General features: G+C 31.8%; 1 protein-coding gene across 1 annotated transcript in view; it reads right to left on the bottom strand.

Moving 5' to 3' along the window:
• LOC124362677 (delta-1-pyrroline-5-carboxylate dehydrogenase, mitochondrial) overlaps positions 1-19956 on the bottom strand; it is a 67713-nt gene that overhangs the window by 13738 nt on the left and 34019 nt on the right. The window contains 6 exon segments of the mRNA XM_046817377.1: positions 2695-2883; positions 7545-7723; positions 7840-8062; positions 8254-8441; positions 11268-11442; positions 14991-15205. Coding sequence (XP_046673333.1) covers positions 2695-2883; positions 7545-7723; positions 7840-8062; positions 8254-8441; positions 11268-11442; positions 14991-15205 — 1169 coding nt within the window.

Raw genomic sequence — 19956 nt, 5'->3', positions numbered from 1 at the left:
TAACATTATAGGAATTTCAACAGCTAGATCCAGGGTTAAGTTTTTTGCCATAGAAATAAAGAAAAAAAGCAAAGACTGACTGGTTTAAAAATCATGGCATATATATATATATATATATATATATATATATATATATATATATATATATATATATATATATATATAAAGTTTCAGATCATTGTAGTTTTGGATTCTGGGAGTCATGATTGGAGAAAATCCCAAAAAATATCCACGAAATTCTGTTATGAGGGCGATTGCAATAAGCACATTAAAATTTACCTAAAAGACAATAAAACATCTTTTCCAGATGTTAATCTTTCCCTTTAAGTATACAGGCCCAACATGTTTTAGTTTGTCTCAGTTAACATAATAAGGCCTGAAGCACTGTTAACCCTCCAGCTGGTATGAAACGAATTTTCGTCGCCAAAGGCCCGTCCGATTTGGCAAGGACGAATATTCGTCGCCAAAGTAGACATGTACAGTTATTGAAATTTTAGGCAATTAAGGTCATATAAATGATTTTTATTTGATATATTCTGGAAGAGCATTAACTATAGTACCGATTTACTGTTCTTACTTCGATTATTGTCTTCTTTGTTTACCGTAAACCATCGGACATTCTCTATGGACAGCTGACGTGAACGTAGTACGAGTCAACCACATTGTTGTGAAACTGTAAACAAGTGCCGGATTTTGTGTTTGAGGTTACGATCCAATAGTATTTGTGGAAATTGTATTTTATAGTGTTTTAGTGTTGTTATTATTGTTTTTTAGCTTTCTTAGGTTATAGTTTTCAATTTTTTTCAAATGATGAGTTAAAAATGAAACGTTTTATATATTGTACATATGTAAATAAAGTAAGATTAACATTTATTATTTTATTTTATTTTTGTTTTGTCTGTCATACTTATATAAGTATAAATGCAGTCATGAGATTATGTTTACCCACGAACAATAATATTTATTTAGAAATCTACGCATTTTTAAAAATAAGTAAATACGCGCGCTTTTTCATACAAAGCCCTGTAACACATACGTTTTGAGGTAAAAGTTACAATATTATATATTTTTGAATCAGGACAAAATTTTGAATAAGTTATACATTTATAGTTTTGATGTAAAGCTTACTGCTAAGCAGTTACACAACGGAATATCTACAAAAATAATACCCAAAAAACATTTTTCTTACATTTATTAAAAAAAAAACAAAAATACGTTTCCATGGAAACAATAAGATATTGTTATTATAATGCTCTCCATATAGTTGTGAATACATTGACAAATAATAGTTTATATTTGAACTAACAGTAATGAAATTTGATACATTATAAGAAACGTCTGCGAGGCTGTTAAAATAGAGCCACCACTACAGAGTGATACCATTGCCAGTTCTAGGGTTAAGGAATGTCAAATGGAATCAATCAGATAGAAGTAATAAAACACCAAATGTAGGATCTCAAGCGAATCAAATTATAACTATGCAATGTGCCTAAAAATATTTTAATTTTAACAATTTATCATATAAAATTTTATAAACTAATAAAAATATATTGTTTAAAGAGAATTTTTATGCAGATTTGATTTATGCCTTCAAGTCTTTCACTGTCAAGACATTATTTGTGTTTATAGAAGAAATGCCAATAACATTCAAGTAACATTGTGCTAATTCCTAACAATATAATATAAAAATTGTGGTCTCGATTCTCAATTCTTAATCCTATGTTATTTTTCAGTAAGAAATAAGAATATAGCCCAATCTAAATTAAATGAATCACCATTTTTATTAGGGATGGGCAGATACCATAAAGACTTGATTGGAAGAGGAATGTAATCCAAAGATTGTAATCTGCTTTCACTATCCTACCTAAATTCTTATATTAAAATCTAGCGTTGTGTCCTCTTTAACCATAAATAGATACTCACGCAATCATAAATATCTAAAATACAAACTATGTACAGAATATTGTTTGAAAATATTACATTATTATTTTATCAACACTTTTTAATACAGAGTATTTTAGAGTATTTGCGTTGTACCGATCAGCTGTTGTCCAAGTGACTTATTTGACAAGATCTGATTCAGCTTCGACACATCACTAATCGTGATTTTTCAAGTGTATTTAAAGCTTTTCCGTTACATTAATTTATCCATGATTTTTAATAAAATACTTTGAAAATATTATTGTAGGAATCGGGTATTGAGAATCTTCCATACCGCTAAGAATCAATGTATTGAATTATCAGAATCGACCCATCCCTACATTTAAAGATATAGTCTATGCACCTTTTTAGATAAATACCATAGTTCTTTAGTTATACATTGAAAAAATAGGTTTTGTTTAATACTTTCATTAAAAACTTTTTCATATAAAATTTAGTTTAATATATCACACAGGCAAAAAAAATTACCACTGTCTTAGCTGTTTCTATAACCATGTAAAACAATAATATTTGCAATTTACACCCAAAAATAACACAAAATTTCAAATCTTATTAACAAAATAATTAACTGTAAAAAAAAGAAACAAACGAGAATAAACAACAAATAAGAGATTAACTGACTAATGGTATTGACGAGCCATGTGCGCACGACCTCTCACAATCTGTTTCGCTTTAACTAGCAATGCATTGAGTTTTCAATCATAAACGTTTGCCAAAAATTACAAGCAAAATTTATTTCTAAATCCAACTTACTGGTCTTGACCAAATATGGCACCAGTGAGGGCATAAGGAGTGGATGTGTCGATCAGAGTCAAGATGTCGTGGGCTTTGTTGTCTTCATACACATAAACTGTCAGTACCGGCCCGAAGATCTCCTCCGTCATCAACTTATCTTTGGGATCTTTTGTCTCAATTATTGTTGGTTGAACGAAATATCCTTTGCTGAAAAACAAACATTAATAGATTTTAATGAACATTAAAAAAAAATTATAAGACCTCCACTGTAAAATACATTCAGTGATTTAGTTTTTGACACTGCATGGAACGTTTCAACAGTGGAAATAAGTGGAGTGTACGGCCCAATGTGATGCGTAACAGCAAAGTGCATAAGCGGGTGAGAGCTTTCAAGTAAAAACAGAAAATTTTAAATAAATAAAATGTAATAAATTACAGTTGACTGAATTAAGAATAAACGTTACAATCCTCTAAAACCTTGATTACTTGTATAACTTCTTTAAACTACAGGAACTAGACCTGTAGCCGAGAGCCTATTTGCATGGTATAATCACACAATTTAGTATTTTGTAAAAGCAATAGAGGAATTGATGAAATTTGATCGTTAGCCACATTAATTTTGGTCAGAATCAAAAGGTTAAAAGTAGTCCTTGCTGTTCACTCGGAAGAAGTAGATTTTGTGATAACTGAAGTATTATTAATTTATTCAAATGGAATTTACATGTAATAAATATATTAAAAATGGTTTGAGATACAACAACAAAAATTTTTGATTACAAAACGTTTAGTTAATGTTTTGAGCATTCCAGAACACTTTTTGTTTTTTCTCTAGGTTCATAAATAACGGAGTTGTGGATTTTGTTTAAGTTTAAATGGCAGCCATCTTGAATGAATTCACCCGAGATATTTATAAGATGCATGAAGTTTCAACTTATTTGGGACAGTTATCATTTCTACAAGCCGTGTTTTATATATATATAAAACATTTTGGACGGGAGTGGTTATGGGCTCTTCTGGTGGTCATTTTTTGTGAAGTTATGCAGAAATTTTAGTTACTACTACAATGAGAACAATTAATTGCAATGTTGATTTTGTATACACAAACTAACTAATATCAGCCAATAATTATTTTTTCATATCATATTTTTCTTAACTTAATAAATTCAAAACCAGCTGTAAGGCACAGAATAGTTATATCAGTGTTAGTCAACAGGACAAAAATACTAAATCAGTAAAAAATAAATCTGTATAGGATTGTTTGAATCTGATTAACTTTTAATTTTTGTGTTTGATCATTGGTTACTAGCTAAAACAAAATGTGATTTGAGAATATAATTATTCTTCATTTCAACTCATAACAAAACTATCATTGCTGACAATTGATATTTCTTAGGAGAAATTAATCTATCAATTTTTTCATGAAAATGTAGGTTGTGTACGATTCAAATAGACTTTTATCTCCGAGACTATTTATTATGTTGTACAAAAGATGATGGTATAAGAATAAGAGAGTTTTACATGATTTTTTTAAATACATAAAGTATTTTTATTTAATTTATAGCACCAGTATTACAATTTTTATTTAGTTTAAATTCACATATTTGATGTAGTTTTTGACAAAATCACAATTTATTTTATTAACTATTAATAGTTTACATTTTAACACGTTCAGTGCGGGTGGATTGCCGGTGAGCCAAAGGTCCCTGGCGCGCCGTACGGCGGGATTGCTGGCGCGACACTTTGCCTAGGAACGCAAGACTGCTCAGTTTGACTCCGTAACTCGTGCCATGCGTTTGAGGTTATTCCGCCTGTTGCTATGAACCTGTAGGTACTTCATACGCGTATTGGTTCGTTGAGTACAGTGAGGATCACCTGCGATCCTTGTGTAGTGTACGTGGTACAGTTTGATATTACATGTTTTACAGTGCATTGTATATTTATTAAAATGGATTTGGCAACCCCTTCCACGTCTGCTGAGCTAGTTTTAGGTGAGTTTGAAGATGAAGTCTGTGACAATAATGATGGTCCTGTGCAGCGATTGGTTGATGAAGCTGACACTGATGATTCAGAACAATATGAAAGTGAAGCTGACCCTGATATTGACATTGAATGCCCCACATGGTGTATTTACACTGCAGGTATGAGGCCTATTCAATTTGAAAGGGTAGACACTCTGCTTGTGCCACTACCAGGAGATGGGACTCCTTTGGATTTTTTCAATTTGTTGTTGGATGATGTTTTCCTCGAACGAGTGTGTAAATTCTCAAATGATTACGTTTCATAGCGTTTATTTGCAACCAAATTTAACTCCTAAGTCGAGGATAAATGTGTGGAAGAATCTGACAGTTGCTGAACTGAAAGTATTTATTGGACTTATGTTCCACACTGGAACAATACAAATGAGTAGGCTCCAGGACTACTGGAAAAAAAGACAGATTGTTCGCTCTACCGTTGTTTCCTAGCATCATGCCTAGAGATCGGTTTCTATCAATTCTACGTTGTTTGCATTTTTGTGCCTTCGATGAAAATCATCAATCAGATGATCTACTTGAAAAAATCAACTTCATTGTTCAGTATTTCAATAACAAAATGATGAACATTTATTATCCCGAAAAAGAACTTTTACTACATGAAGCCATGGTTCTTTAGCGTGGTAGACTGCAGTTTAGGCAACACATAAAAGGAAAAAGACATAAGTACGGTGTCAAACTGTACACTCTGACTGAACACCAAGACTTGATTTTAAAACTTTTAGTCTATGCAGGATTATGTGACCAAATTGTGGGGGGAAAAGGACATACTGAGAAAGTTGTCTTGAATCTCATGTCTCATTACCTAGGTAAAAGTCAGGCAGTCTATATGGACAACTTTTATAACAGTATACCATTGGCAGCTAAACTTCTATCCAGGTAAACGTACTGTACAGGTACTTTGAGAAGTGACCGTAAGTTCGTCCCAGCTAATGTCATAAATGCTAATCTCCAAACGGGTGAGACAATCGCAAGGTATGGTAATAGTATCATGGTAGGAAAATGGAGAGATAAAATGACGGTTATGTATATTTCCACTGAACATGAAAATGACATAGGTTTCTTTACGTATAAAAGAGGCAGAAACAAACAAAAGCCACTTCCTATTATCAAGTACAACACTCATATGAGTGATGTAGACTGAGCGGACCAAATGATGTCCTACTATCCGTGCGAACGCAAAACGATCCACTGGTATAAAAAGATTTTTATACATGTTCTGTAGATGTTACTGCTGAATTCCTTCACTCTGCACAATAAGTACAAACCTAAAATGAGTTTGTACGAGTTCAGACTGCATGTCATCAATGGACTTTTACCACCAACAACAGCAAATGTTGAATCACCTGCACAAAAGAGACTCCGTAAAGCCGCTCATAAACAAGCGAAATACACTGAACGTGACCACAGAAACAGACTAAAGCGGAAGAAGTATAGACATTGTTACAAGATCGGCAAGAATACACTGACAAGTTATTTCTGCTAGACATGCCCAGACAAACCTGGCCTATGCGTGGGTGCAATTTCAAGGCCTACCATGACTCATTGTAAAACAATTTGAACTTGGGTGGGTGGTAGGGGTTGTAAATAGTTGTGTAAATAGTAATTTTTGTAAAATAAGCCAAATTTAGGACACAGTGAATCTACGTGAGTGTGCCTATTATATCATGTGAACATTGCGCGAGAAGACGTGCGGCAGTCAATGGCCCGTCATCGCACCATACAGGTGGATCGCCGGCGCTCCTCAACTTGTGACGTCACATTTTGGATGATTTATGTCTGCAGCTCCACATTTGAACATCAATCGTAACTCATAGACATACAAAGTAAGTTTTTTGACAATAATATTTTTCAGTATCCAGTGACCCTTATAGGCGAAAATTTCGCAGTACAGTAAATGTGTTAAAGTGAGAGTACACACTGGAGTGTAAATACAGTGTAAACTAATGTGGCCATATGGCTGTCTTGGGTTACAACCATGCAAGGGCTGTACAGAAAGAATCCGATATTCAATGATTACTCTCATTGGCAGCCACTGTTATCAGATTCAGCATGCACTACCTCTGTACCCTCCTGGTTGCACAAATAATAGTTCTCATTTACAGTGTTTTTTGACCACAAACATATGAATATGCTCCTGAGAGCCGCATTGTGATCAAAGAGTACTACCTTGAAGTTTATAAATATGTCTCAGATGCAGGGCGGAAAAAACATCCTGAATTGAAGGCCAGTGGAGACAATGTTTCACCATGCTAATTCAATGGCTCATTCCCCTAGTCCTGATATGATATCATGTAATTTTTGGCTGTTCCCGAAACAGATATTTCCACTCAAAGAAACCAGATATCAAATCGTTTCTTGAAATGGGAGAATCGTTTGAACAAGTACATCGTGTCCAATGGATAGTACTTTGAAGGAGACTAAAGTACGATTGTGATCGGTAAGCTAGTTTTTCAGTAATATCAAAATATCGGATACTTTCTGAATTAAAACACCACAGTTTGGCTATGTGTTCATAGGTAACTAGTAGTTATCAGAATTATATGTGTAAAACCAATGCAATCAAACAATTAGCATTTAAATTATTGTTCAACCAAATGTTTCAATCAAAATCTCCAGCCTTAGGCAGTCTGTATATTGGTAGTATGTAGTCATTGATCATTGAATGATATGACTTAAATGTTAAAGATAACTTATCTATTAAATTTAGATTAGTATTCAAACACAATACATTTGAATATTATAATTAAATACACAACAACTCGTTTGAATATTCTAATTAATAATTTACATGAACCTGTCCAGCTGATGTTCACAACAAGTAAACAACCAATTTACCTGTTGTCATACTGGCCCCCAGCAATTATCTCCGTATTAGAATTTTTCTTGGCGTACTCAATATAGCCCTTGATACGGTCAAAAGCTTTGCTGTCGATAACGGCTGATGTAAATGTGTCAAACTCTTGCACATCAGATATTTTCAATTTGTCTCTGGTCTCCAGTAAACCACTCTTGATCTAGATCATTGCAACAAAACACAAAGATTCTGTTTTAAAATATTCAATGGGAAAACATTAATTAAGAAGTAATGTCGTTATTAACACTAAATACATGTGTACTTATTACTGCGTACCTTGGGCCACAGAGATTGTGGTACATACATCCTGGAGCATGCAGAACACTTCTGTCCACAGAACTCGAAAGCAGACCTAATGGTTCCGTTTACTACACTGGTCACATCAGCAGACGGATGGACAAAATGGAAGTTTTTACCCCCACATTCTCCTATTAATCTCGGAAAGTTCCTATAGCTGTTAATATTTTTTCCAACTTGTGTCCATAATCGGTTGAAGGTTCTGTAAAATTGTTTGTTGTATTAATGCATTATCATAAGAAACATATAAAAAAGAATAATTGAATGTTTTAGAATCCCAAAAGCATAATATAATATGTAAATGTAACAGTACAAAAATTAATACGTAAAGGTTTTAGTAAACTACGAGTATATAATTTTTAAATTAATAAAATTCAAAACAGTGGTACGTACGGTACAGAGCCAGTAAAATTGATGCCAGCCAGGTGGGGAGAGGCGGTGATGGCATCTCCAAAGACCGGTCCATCAGCCGGTACAAAATTAACAACTCCTGCAGGAACTCCAGCCTCTGTCATTGCTTGGTAGATATAATAGTTGGAGAGCAGTGCTGTGTCTGACGGCTTCCACAGTGTTGTGCTTCCCTAGACATCACAACCATTAGCTGCAACTTATATATTGATCCACATATACTTCAATTTCTTAATACAAAAAAATAAAGTTTTTACTTAAGTAAATAATTTGACAATCAGTTTATATTTTGGTTGTTCTTAAGTGGTATTTTAGTCACAAATACTTTAATATGTTGATCCTGTGGTTGAGAAAAGAGGTTAAGTATCTATCTACCTTAAATTCCAAAAGGTATTTGACAAGATCTCAAATCAATTCTTTTTGAGAATGCAACTTTTGAATTTTCTCCCGACCTTAGTTGTAGCATAAAATCCTAACTTTTACCAAAGGAGGACTTGTAGAATACAATTTTATAATATTCATAAATTATAGCACCATTCAACGTTGCAAGCATTGATATTGAATTTGACGTAATGTGGGCTGAAATCAACCATATAAAGAATAAAGAAGAATATGAAATGGTGATGTAAACTTCTGCCCGTAAAACCAATATTTAAAAAAAATGAATTTATTGATCACAAAATATTACAAGATTATAGACTCACAAAGTCAAAATTACTTATAGGTAAGGACACAGTGTTTAAGAAAAAGTTTAATTCATAATTACATTAATGTTGTACTTTGAAGTAAGTGAGAGTAACACATTGGAGTGAATGTGGTACAAACATACCTAATATAAAAATGAGTGGCAGTTAATAAATAGAAGGAATACACAAATACTAAATAAATATTCAACAACTAAGTTTACCCTAATGATAAATAAGAAAATACAAACTAAAAATATATCAACAATAATAAACTCTAAATTAAATAACAACAATACAAAACAAGAATAGTAGTAGTAACAAACAACAAAATATAAAATATAGACTATTAAGCTATGACACAATGGTAAACTTAAGTTTGAAAAGTGGTGTAAAAACATAAATAAAATATTAATTAACAACAAACAATAGGAACTTCACTAGGCAGTATAATATATAACATGAATGTAACAAATAAAACAAATGTGTGACAATTTGTCTGAATGAAATTAAAATATAACTGCAATAGCACTTGTGAGTGTTACAAAATATTGAAGCACTGCAATGTGGAAAAAGTTAAACAGGAGTTTTCATTATAAAGCTAATCGAAGTTCTGGAGTTGTAAGCCATTCTTGCACTGACTTTTTAAAATATTTCCATTGAACTATATTTTCAATTTCGTCTGGAATTAAATTAAAATAATAAGAAATATAGTACTCCAGCAACCTCTCTCCATACTTGATAAGAGTCCTTGGTTTTATGTATTTTATAGTGGACCGAACGTTAGAACTTTGTATTTTTATATTAATTTTTAACCCCACATGAAACCAATTTCTTAGGATTTGATAACCAACATTTCTGGAATAACTATGTACATGAACTTTGTTAGAAGCTAAGGACAGCAGCATATGTAGTTAAAAGAATATAACTGACACAGCAAATTGCAAATCTAGCAAATTATCGTTCAGTCAGTCTCGTTACAGTATTAGCCGATGTTTTTAAAAATATATATGAACAGATAAATAAATTTATTGTTAGAATCTGGAGGATATTTTTCTGAATGCCAATATTTTGCAATGGACATAGCACCATGGGTGCTATTGATACCACGATCCAAGACATAATAAATGATTTTGAAAGAAAGGAATATGTTTGAACTACCTAGTGTGACATAAGCTGAGCTTTTGACTTTGTAGACCATGGTGTCTTATTCCGTAAACTGGAGTACTAAGGCATTCAAGGTGTTGCTTTGAAACTATTCAATTCTTTCCATTGAAATTAAAAACACGTGGTGTCCATCCATGATGAGTGGTCAACTGTTGTTGAGATAGTGTGGAATTCTCCAAGGCTCGTGTTGGGTCCTTCTTATTCTTACTTGCAATTAACGACTTACCAAGCAATGTCTAACTAAAACCTATGTATATTATGCAGATTACGCCTCTACCTTTTCAACTCGGCCTGACATAAATTTGCTACAAACTAACATAGGTGATGTTATTAAAAATATTTTGGCTTGGTCTTTTGTTAATAACATTCTTTTAAATAATGAAAAACTGAGACAATTGTTTGTTTTTACAACGATCAGTGCCTGATAAAATTATTTCTGCTCAATATGTTAAATTTTGTAGGGGTAATTAATTTTCTATTGGCAGCTGTAGTGGGGCCCCCTACTTCAGTCACCTGTTAAATTAATTGCCAAGAATTGTATTTTTACTATGAAGACTGGTTGACTGTGTTCAACTTCATTATATGAGAACTATACATTTACCTCTTTTCCAGCCTATTCTGAGTTATGTGATAATTTTTTTGCAAAAGTTACAGATATACGAGTGGGACCCAAATATAATGGTGTGACCGGGGTTATTGCGTAATATGCATTCCTGCTACTAGGCGTGTATAGCGAAATTCGTTGCCAGATCAGTACGGCTCGAATTGCCCATCTTGCTTCTTCTTTTCATTTGCAGTAATTGTTTTAACTAGTACAGTTTGTTCTCATTTTGTTTTTTGTAAACTTGCCATTACAAAAAACCATACAAGAACAAAAATACATTATATGTGACTTGTATATAATTATTTACTTTTAGTAACTACTATTTTAAATACATATAATTTGACTACATCTATTGAATAAAATGCGTTTAAGGGTGAATAATAATATGGTGGTGACTATTATGTGTATCTACAAACATGATGCTATTACATATCTCAAAGTTATGTCAATAAAGAAATTGAATCATATTTCTCAGAATTTAATCTTTAGTATCAGTTTATTAATCATTTTAAGCTACTGATAAATGTAAGGTGTTGTCTACATACCATGAGAGTAGGGGTATAAGCCAAGTTTCCACCAATTGCGGTGAAGTTGAATGGAGAGACAGCAGCCACAAACCCTTCTAGACCTCGATACCTCATAGAGTTCTTGGTCACAGTGGGCTGCTCACTGATTGGCTGGTACTACTTCGTTAACTCTTTCGCAAAATATGCATTTAATCTGTAATAATAGCAGATACCATTTACCATTAGGAAATCATTTAAAATATTCTTAATTGATCATTTTATCTTAACATTACAAATTCATGTAATTTTAATTAGAACAATTTTATTTTTATTTACATTTCCCCATACAGCCTCTGATAATAGCCATTACAAACAGAGGCATTTTATTTTCCTAGTAAAAAAGAAAGATAACAATTTTAGTGTTTCTACGTTATTTTTGTAACTACTATTATGATATAAATATTAATATGGTGGACTTATTGATTATATTTGACCAAAAAATAGGTCAAATTTGTACAATTTTTTATTATTATAGACTAAAATAGTACATGAAAGGCAATAAATAAAATAAAATTTTTAAAGAGGTTTTATTTCAGCGAAGCTATTACGTTGATGTTTAGATTATGCATTAGGAATCACTGATATGAGAATAGGTTGTACTTAAACTAACTTGTCTGTAATTTTTTTTAGCCATTATTTATTCTCATCTAAAACTGTAAATTACATTTATTAAAAAAATTAAGAACTATATTTCAAACAGTTAAGTCAAAACATTGTTAACATTACATTCATACAATTTTTATGAATAACCATTAGACTATAAATAACGTGAAAGCTTTTAATACTTTTTAAATAGTTGTACTATTTTACATATAATGCTATAACCTTGCAAAGCTGAGTCAAAAGATTTAAAAAAATGAAATGCCTATTAGTGTTTATTTAAGAATTATTATCACATTAAAATTATGAGAAAATCTACATACTGACTTAGAAAACTACATTTAAATGTATTACAAAGAACCAATATTCCTAAAAAAGTTATAAACTTAACTTTTTATTTTACATTTTATAAGATATATAGAGCATAATTGGCTGCATTGCAACTTGCTTTGATTCTATATGTAAATCAGTTATAAATGACCACTAACTACCAGTTTATTGTTGATTAAGTATATTGCCATTGTTGTTTTAATTGTACTACTTAGTTCATCAGTACTGTTTATGTAATGCTGTTTTCTTTGGGTCTGGTTAAGAATAATTGTTGAAAGTTCCCCATTTTTCCCTAACAATTCCTTTAGTGGCGATAAAAACTACTCTCTATTTGTCTTGTCTTAACACGTTGAGGATTCCTCCTAACCCACACTTGTTGATTTGTGAGCCTCAATCACTCTCATTTAGTATACAAATTTTCATCATTCCTCAGGGCATATTCTTACATTGTGACTGTGTTTGTTTAAGTTTACAGTTACTTTTGTAATATACTCATCAGTGTAATACCAGGTAATAGTGAATTCCTATAAGACTTAGCTCAATAAATTACATAATATATTTTTGTACTAAACATGATAATTTTCTGCAGGGCTCTCTCTGACTAAAATTTAAAAAATAAACATCAAAAAAACAAACTGCACCCCCTTAAATGAGAGTCACTCATGAATTCAATAACTTTGGTTACTAGACAAAAAAAAAACTGTTAAAACAAACAAGACAGATACTGTAATTAAAATATAAAATATGTTTTTACATCATTACAATTTTAATAAAATGGTAAAACAAATGTAACTTTCTTATAATAAAGGCACTATTGAGTATTTTTCAACAATTAACTAGAATAACTAAACTACGAAACTTGTTGCAGAGTTCATTATTCTCAGATTCAGAATCATTATCACCATGATCAAAACATATACGTTTAATTAGAAATATATTTTGTAAATATTGTAATAAACATTTCCTGCACAACTAGAATTTAGACAGAACATTTACATTAATGATAAAACAGTTGCCACATTGTAACAACGTATGTTATATTAGTCCAAGATAAAAGGTCATAAAATAAGCATATACTTTTTAAATTGACTTAAACTTGGGTATCTTAAATTTGTTCAATTGTTTTGAAATTCCTTAATTAAAAATGACAAAATGAATATGCTCTACAGCAAAAACTTTGTCTAAAAGATAATTTTTCTTTTTCTTATTGAATGGTGATTACTTTAAAAGCTATAAAAGTTTATATTGAAAATATGAAAAACACCAAGGTAATATTAAAAATTTAAGGCATTTTTATTATAAGTTCTTTTTATTGTATTTTCAAGATATTAAGTTCTTTTAATTCTTTCTCAAATATGTTTCAAAGTACCTAACTTTGCTCTTTAAATAATTAAAATTTTCTTTTATGTCTAAAAAGTTTCCAGAATACAAAAAATGTATTTAATAAATATGATTTAAAAATATGATGCCGATTTATGTAAATACAAATTATCTTTCAGCCCAGATATAACTTTATAATCGTAACTTTCATATTAGTTAAATCATGTGTTTAATTTTTCTCCAAAAACAAAAAATCAGATTGGCCACTTTTAAACAAGTTTTAATGGTACAGGTTTAATAAACAGAATTTTTAAAAAACTAACAAATAATATTTTACTTTAAAATCAATTTATTTAGGTCTTGCTTACATGGATACCACATAGAGAGATAAATGCCTATCATTTGTATTCACCTCAAAGGAATTTGGAAGTACTCTATTTGGTATCTTTAAAAACTAATACCTCCCTTTTATGTATAAAATAAAACCATATTAACGCCAAATTAAGAACAAAATACAACGTAAACAAACACAGTCCATTTGAACTAGTGGTCTCTCTGTTTTGTTTAAACACAATATAAATACAAAAGCAACAGTACTTACAAACAATACTTACTTCATTGTGATATTACTAATCAGGGTAACTTTGAAGTAACAAGTGTTTAGTATAATCAAATGATTGGTAAAGTCACAAAAGTGAAACAGACGTCAGCAGATATAAGTTTAATATTATCACTGTACAATACAGACATCAGTACTATATAGGTTAAAATGATAATACACTGGCACAGTATACAACTTAAACTGTGACCATTGTTTAGACGAAGCACATTTAAATTGTACTTTACCTATATGTTTTAAATAGTGTGTTAGAAACATGCTTTTTAGTATTCATAAACATACTATGTAGTATGTTACAAAAGTGTTTAATATTTTATAGGTACATTAAATATCGATATGTGTTGTACAGTGTTTTACAGCTGTCTTATAAGTATGTTATATAGTGTGTTGTAGAAGTGTAATGTGTAATGTCAAACCCACACTCTTAAAAAAAATACTTTTTGCTTTACATAATTTTATTCATCTTTCACCATTTGTTAGATTAAACAACGGGAACACAAACAACATTAACTATGATTTAAAACATTTGAAGTTTTGAACAAGAATTTCAACCCCAACAACTTTTAATCAATTAGATTCCATATCATTAGATCTTTACAAAAAAATCTAAGTATTAATTAAGTTAGTGACACTACAGAGTTGAAACTTAAAAAAATGTTTGTTATTCACCACTAAAGCTACTGTAGTGTTGTGTTGTTTGTTACACAAATACTTGAGCTGTTACAGTGTTACTTACCCTTTTATGGGTGAGTACAATCATAATGTATTAGTGTAGCATGAGAACATGCATGTAGTTACCCACCACAAGATCGCTAAGACAAAGAAGACCATACCGGACAAAGTCTATCAGTTCAGCAGCTGAATCGATTTCGGCTTGTACAACAGTCTTGGCCTGGCCCAGCATGGTTGCAGCGTTTAGTTTCCACCGATATTTGTTGGCCAAGAGGTCGGCACCTCTCATCCATATCTTGATTTTGTCTTCAAGCGGCACAGCATCCCAAGTCTTTTGTGTTTGAGTCGCAACTTCGATTGCTTTTTTCACCAAGTCCTATCAAAGATTTTTACTGTTGGACAGCTCACTTCATAAGGAACTTATGAAGTATGAATATGACTGGATAGAACTTATGTATATCCCTAATATTATAGTGATCCTTTCTTAATAAATAAAACAAAAAATTTATCTAAAAAATACCCAAAAATAAATTGTTGATAAATCTTAACCAAAAAGTCAGAATAATAATTTCAAAAATATTTTAGCACTACTACTTTTTAACTACTTCATTTCAAATTGAATTAAAGAATCTTTTTACAGAGTCCTCAAATTACTGTTATTTGCTTCATTTTATTACCAGAAAACATAGATGGTAGTAATGCTCGTCTCTTGATTACTTGCTGCCTAGGATCAAGGCAATAAACAAACAAAAATAGTCCAAAAATAACCAAAGACAATTTTTATATTTCTAATCCTAATGGCTTTAATAGTGTCTATGTCAAATTGCATTAACTTCTATAAACGTTAACTTGTAGACCTCAAAACCACCATTGATGTTTTCTCTACTTTAGGAACATATGAAATGGTATATCCTATTATTATATTGATATACAAGGTTATATATTTTTATAACCAAAGAATTATATATTTTGTAATAACACTTGAAATGTCCAATTTAATCAGAAATTTAAAATTGTGTCACCTTGCACATATCAGTACGTTTATTTTAATATTTATGATAGAGATTTGTATCAGGTATACCCAACTCCCCTATTATAAATATTGTTTTTAACCTTTCTCCAAATTTGGAATTTACACAATTTTAAATATTTTTTCATTATACATTTTTTAAGGGGGTTAGTCTCGACTTTTTCATAAGTAAATAAAATAAATAAAAATTTATTTGTCATACAACTTGTACAAGTATTAACATTGCTATGTATTAACTAGGTTACTGCAAGTCATATAAATATAATTTTATAAAATTAAATAAATAAATATATATAGGGTGTCCCTTAATAACTTCCCAAAATTTTACCATGTTATTCAATAAGCCAAAACAAATAATGTTTGTCATAATGTATAGTCCTATCTTACTTAGTTGTCCGTCTGTCTGTCTTCTGGTTGTTTTTCTAAAATATTTGTTATCTCTGTAATGGTTTGAGATAATAAATTTAAAATTTGTAGGTTTGTTTATCTATCAGTATATATATGTTAGATAAATCTCAAAACATTGCCATTTACTAAAATACAATGGTAGCTACTTAAAAATTTCAACCCTTAATCACTTTTAAAAAGGGTAGTTTTAGTGAAAAATGATAAGGTATATAATACCCCCATAATAGCCCTTTTGAATACAAACATTTTGGTACTTTATTCAAATTCATATAAAGAAAACTCATATGGCTGCGGTTCAGCTCAATTCGAGTGACTCATCTAGAAGATTGGCTACAGATACAGGAATTAGGCAATGGTCAGCACTCTGAATCCTGAAGGACAATGAAATACACCCGTCCCGATTTCAATATATCACGAACTGCATTGAAATGACTACATTTTAAGAATAAACTTTTGTTTGTGGGCCTTGATAAAAAGCACCATGATGAATAGTTTTCCCAAGGTTTTACGGTGCGACGAAGCAACCTTCGAGAGCAATGCAGAAGTGAAGTGTCACAACATAAGGTTCTAGACGTTTGAGAATCCCCACTAGTTGCAAGAGATAGACAACTAAAAACTGGACCCTCAACACTTCGTGCGATAATATTGGTGACCAAATTGTTGGCCTGTTTTATCTTTGAAGGACACTTGGGCAGAAATGCGTACAAATCCTCATTGATTACCTGCATATTGTCTATTTTCTACATTTCCAAATTTTTTGTGATCAAAATATTAGGGATTTCATTAAAACGAAGAAGGTAGGTTCCTTGGTTTAGCCACTATACATCGTGGAAGGATGGTCTGCCTTATCTTGTATTCTCTATCTGCTAGAGCTCACACTTCATATTTATATAATTATAAATAATTTTTATTTTGACTGTTATCTGGGCAGATCTGTAGATGAATTAAAATGAAAACTTTACTGTACAATCTCAAAATAAGATAGAACAATGCAACATCCAAAAATCCATTTAACAGAAAAAAATGCATAGAAAAGATATATGGTCTATTTATTTAGAGAGTCCACAGAACTTTGATGCTGCTTTTTTGGAAAATCAATTTCTTTTCCTGTGGATGGCTCCAAAATAATAGCATTAAACCCCATATTTTGATATATATAAAATACAAATATATATATATATATATATATATATATATATATATATATATATATATATATAGCTATTTCCAACAGTCTTTTGGCACCTTATTTCAAGGCTTTTTGAAGAAAAGATTACATTTACAAAGTTTGTTTATGTCTTACTGAAAAGACAAAACATTAGTGTTATAACTTAATTTTTAAAGGATCAATGACGATAATACCAATAACATAATTCAATTAGTGTTATCCACAGGTATTATCATTCCCTCGTTGGTTACAACAGTTGAGACCAGTCAGGTTCTTATCATTCTTTTCTGTTACACTCTGATAACAACATTAAAAGTAGACCCCACCTTTAAAAAAATGTTCTTTAGTTTTCTCTAGTAGCCAAACCTTTCTACTTTATTGAAAAATAGACCTACATACATACATAATACATTTTTCACTGTGTATTTTATGCAAATGTACTTGTAAATGAATTAGATGAATAGATGAATTAGAAGTTAAATCTACAACTATAATGCATTAGAGTAATGAGAAAGCATTTATTTAGATTATGTTGGTGTAGTTTGAGAATTATAGAGCAGACTCGCCTTCGGCTCGCTGAGGGCTACGCCCCCAGCGGCCCCCAATGAGTGTACGCTTGCAAATTCTGGGATAAGTGGTAAATTCGGGGAAAGGTTATGTCGGAGCTTAAGATTAGGGGATTTGGGAGTTAAAAAGTTAGAACCCCATTTTATCGAATTTATCCAGATTTACGTTTAAAGTTTTGACTTCAAAGGCCTTTTGGTGGCTTATTGTGGCTTAACCGTTAGAGATACGACCAAAAAGTGAACTGGGAACCGATTCTTGGTGTCCGATTTTAGCTTCGACGTACTGGTGTTAGCCAGTACTTAGACTGTGGAGAAAGGACTGCACTGGTGGGCTGATTGTGAATTGTTTAGTGTTAAAATATAAACAAAAACCCAAAACCCTGGAGTCCTTATTTTTAAGTATGTTTAGGAGGGGTTTTAATTTGCTCAGAGGTTTAATCTTGTCATGCCAGGAAATTCCCAGGGGGGCGGTAGATTTAATGTTAAAGGGGTTTAAAGGACATCAGGGTGGTTTAATTTAGCCAGGAATTTTCTGGTCATATGGAATAAATACCTTCCCGTGGGGGGGGGGGGGTTTGGGGTTTAATGTTACAAGGGGTTATATGACACACGTGGGCCTGGGACACACGGTGGGCCTATTTTAGAGGGTGTTGTGTCCCTTTAAAACATAAATAAAAAACACTCCTGTCCCCTATCTACTATTGAAACTTATCACTAACCGCTCAGCCAAACTGCCCGACGTGTGGAGGGGGGTTTTAAGGTCAATCGTTAACGTAGTAATATCAAAGGTCAAGCTAGGAGACCAGCAATGAAGCGCACTAATTATAGTTGAAAAATTTAAAACACCTTAAAGAGTAACGACGAAGAATTGTAATTTTAGAAGCATTTATCAGGCTTACGGAAAGATAAACGATAGGAAAAGCTGCTGAAACCTTTTTTTTAGATCCTGATGAATAGCTTAGGTACTAAAAATTTTACATATCTAAGGTAGTAGAGCTAACATTCGGACCAACTAATCGAAGCCCAGAAGGTAAAGTTTTTTGAGTGAAATTTTCAACATAACCTCGTTTTAACCGGCCTAAACCATGGCAGGATTTTTTTAGAAGTTGTCACTTGACCCTTTTTTGTAGACCACACATTGTTTCGTATTACAAATCCAATTTTTATTTCTAGCCATCACACTTCAAAAGGTTCTGTCTAAGACAGAGCCCAGAATACAGAATTTTCACATGTAAAATGTAAAAAATCTATACTTTAAAACCAGCGTTTTATGCGGCCAAACCATTTGATGATAGGGCAAAATGTTTTACTGAAACCGTTTTCTGTAGATCACGCGAATTTTCTATATCCCATTGAACATTTTGTTTTGAGCTCCACGACCAACCGTTTAGGGAGCACGCTCATCGAGAGCCCGAAAAGGTAAATTTTTAGGGGAAAAAAATATTCAAAATATTTTAATGTAATCGCGTTATTGCGGCCAAACCAATTGAGATAGGGGGGAGTAAAAAATAAAATCCACTGGACCTTTTTTTGTAGGATCACTGCTTCCATTCCTGACCATGAAATTTCTTCGTCCGATCGGAAGCTAGCTCCGACGGTTCGCCCGCTATCGGGGCTTCAAAGAAAATCCGGACAAGGGGCAAAAAGGGGTCAAGTATCGCGAAATTTTTTTTGAGGGTTCAAAAGTAAAAAAAAATCCAGGTTTTCAGACTTTTTCCCGTGGTTTGAAGGTAAAAAAGCTACGTGCGTGCAACAATTTGGTGTTTTCAGCAACTTCTAGAAGTGGGTTAGAATTTCGATATACCCTATCAGTGAGTGAGTTACATATGCGGCTGTATAGATTATACGGTGATACAAACACGCTTAACACTGAGTTTCGGAAGATGAATAAAAGAATTGTTCTAAAAATGAAATTTAAATAACAATCACCATATGGTTATAAAAAATGGAAACAA

This window comes from Homalodisca vitripennis, chromosome 5 (assembly GCF_021130785.1).
Source record: "Homalodisca vitripennis isolate AUS2020 chromosome 5, UT_GWSS_2.1, whole genome shotgun sequence".
In the NCBI taxonomy this organism is placed as follows: Eukaryota; Metazoa; Arthropoda; class Insecta; order Hemiptera; family Cicadellidae; genus Homalodisca; species Homalodisca vitripennis.
This window is presented reverse-complemented; position numbering and strand designations above follow the sequence as displayed.